The 2782-nt window shown below is 35.5% G+C and overlaps 1 protein-coding gene across 1 annotated transcript; it reads left to right on the top strand.

The window, feature by feature from the left end:
• The first annotated feature begins 465 nt into the window (after positions 1–465).
• Positions 466–1374, top strand: LOC122057222 (transcriptional regulator TAC1-like). Its single transcript, XM_042619246.1, has one exon. The coding sequence runs from the start codon at positions 502–504 to the stop codon at positions 997–999; it is 498 nt and encodes a 165-aa protein (XP_042475180.1). The 5' UTR covers positions 466–501; the 3' UTR covers positions 1000–1374.
• Positions 1375–2782: the final 1408 nt, after the last annotated feature.

The raw sequence follows: 2782 nt of genomic DNA, 5'->3' as shown, positions 1-2782 counted from the left end.
ATTTCTATTACATATAGTTTGTAGTGCCGATTTTCAAAAATGGTTTATAATTTTGATTTGTTATATGTTAAATATTGGTCTAAATTCGGTTTACATGTCGTTTCTAGTGTTGGTTCGTATTCGGTTTCATCTTTGTACCTTTTAATTCGATTCATTTTACAATCCCTTTAGAAGCATAAACCCATCAAAGTACAGAAAATTGAGTTCATTTGGCATGATTTTATTGATTTCTATTCGATCTGATTTTATCAGTTCCTTCGATTTCGAACCATCTTTTATCCGATTCTAAAGAGAACCGAACCACAAAGAAAACCTATGCAATCAGAATCGAGTCGTTTCTTTGAACCCTATTCCATTTTTGACACCCTAAAATTATTATTGATCACCATCATCATTATATATTTACCAACCGACCAGTTGACCAGCTTATTAATTTGTCCCCTCCTCTTATCTGATTATCTCCTCGATCAGGGCCATGGGTTAAGCAGTTGTAGCTTGAGAATGGAAGTAGATCCTACTAGTCCAGAGAATTCCGACCAGGTACCTGCAGGAGGCATCTCATCAGAACAATACGGCCCCACCCCAACCCATCAGGTAAGGTCTTACGAGTGCACCTTTTGCAAGAGAGGCTTCTCTAACGCACAGGCGCTTGGGGGTCATATGAATATCCATCGAAGAGATAGGGCCAAGCTCAAAGAACCCAGCTCCATCAAGAAAGATCATTCCTCTTCTCCTCCTCTTCTTCCGGTGATTTCTACGGAACCCAGTTCTTTAGAATTGGAGTATAGTGAAGACAAGGCAGCTGCTTCCACCCTAAGGCAGACATGGCCGATTACTGGAGAATTCCGGCAGCTCCAGTTGTTTTCTGAGAGACCATCAAGCAGTGATCAACGTCACAAGTTATCAAGAAGTGGTGTAAAGGAGACACAGGTGACCACTGATAGTTCTTCCGCCGATGAGGAATTGGACCTGGAGCTTAGGTTGGGACATGATTCCTGAGTCTCATATGATCAAGATCACACGTTGACCACTGGTACCAAGAACACTTTTTTTCTTCTTCTTAATTTCGTTATTTCATGACATGGTTTGATTGTTTTATTTGAGACTTCTTCTTCTTCTTCTTATTTATACTTGTACTGTTCTTAACAATATTTGGTGATAGAAGAAGATAAAGAAATGTGTACAGTATTAAATGTTCTTCAGATAGAAAGAGAGAGACTCATTTGTAACTTTTGAAGTTACACCTTGGGGACATTTACTTAAAACTATAAACTGAGTCTCATAACACTCACCTCAGACTTCTCATTTGTAAGATCAGTCTCTCGTTTGGTAACAATAAGTTGAGCCATTTGTCTTCCTAGTTGTAACTTTGTTTCCTTCGTGGTGATCTTGTATATTCATTTTCTTTAATAAAAAGAAAATAATAATAATAATAAGTTAAGCCTTTCAAGTTGTATTGAGTAATGAAAATGTGAGCTAATCTTTTGGGGCCATTTTAAATTCTGTTGTTTATTGTTCTCTTTCTTATACTCCAAGAACTTTATGTGATTTAATTTTTGAGGGTTTTAATTTCTGTTTATTGCTCTCATTCTTATACTCAAATAATTTTTTCTTTTTAGAAAAAAAAAAAAGACAAAGATAATTAGCTATAGGGAGAGAGTTCTCTGAGGAAGCAGGGTATTCTACACCCAAGTTTGGATCATATTCACATACAAAAACCATTTTTGTACACTTTAATTGTGATGGACACATGGACTCCACTAAATCTAGAGATCTATGCTACAGAGTGAGTGAGTGAGTGTGTGTGTGTGTGTGTGTGAGAGAGAGAGAGAGAGGGGTCTCTGAGGAAGTAGGGTACTCTACACCCCCAGTTCATATCACATTTTCGCACAAAAATCATTCTTATACATTCTGTGATGACACATGAACTCCACTAAATCCAAAAACCTATGCTACTGACAAAGACTGAATGAGGAGGTATAGCATATGCCTTAGGCTCACATTGATTAACTTAATCATTATTTCTCACATTTAAAAAATAATAATATAATAGATATGAGGAAGCGCTTAGGCTCAAAGAGCCTTTTTTCCCTTAGTTCTACTAAGAGTACCTTTTTTTTTTTTTTGGGTAGAAATAATAGTACCTTATACCTCTAGAAAAAGGTAATTATAATTCTAATTAATAATAACCTTACAGTTCTTATTTGATATGGATCAAATTCATCATCAAAATTTTCTGCGGAAATATAAATGTGGTTAAGAGGAATACGACTAGCTAGAGGTATACTTGCTTGTTATAAATTTAAGGTGTACACTGTAGCCTTATTCTAAACATCTTTCATCATCGCAACTATGTGGTTAAGTTTTAGTTATTACTGTCTATGCTGTTGATGTCTCATGTCTTTATAGAGAATCGGAAAGGCATTTAAATTCAGTGGAAATGTTGTTGTCTATTTTAGAGACTCATTCACTCCCTACTTTAGATATTCCAACATAAACTTCCTTACGATATTAGAAATACAAAAAAATGTCATTGGATTTCAGATTTACCACAATATCGATATAAATCGATGACTCAAATAACATATAAATGTTGAGTGATGATTGATGTCTTGTATTCTATAAACTAGGTTAGTGGGCTGTCTATGAAGGGCCATTAAAAACGCGTAGGGTTTGAGGTTTGGAATTCGGTGAAATTGAACCTTTTTTTTTTCCTATTGATTGTTGTGATTGAGGTTATTAGGGATATTGGAAATTCTTTGTAAGCATAGAGAGGCATGAG

The sequence above is a fragment of the Macadamia integrifolia genome, chromosome 12, assembly GCF_013358625.1.
Source record: "Macadamia integrifolia cultivar HAES 741 chromosome 12, SCU_Mint_v3, whole genome shotgun sequence".
Lineage (NCBI taxonomy): Eukaryota > Viridiplantae > Streptophyta > Magnoliopsida > Proteales > Proteaceae > Macadamia > Macadamia integrifolia.
Note: the sequence above shows the minus strand (reverse complement) of the source record. Positions and strands in the feature narration are given on the sequence as shown.

Coding starts and splice junctions, on each gene's coding strand:
- LOC122057222 (XM_042619246.1), top strand. CDS start 502: ATGGAAGTAGATCCTACTAGTCCAGAGAATTCCGACCAGGTACCTGCA.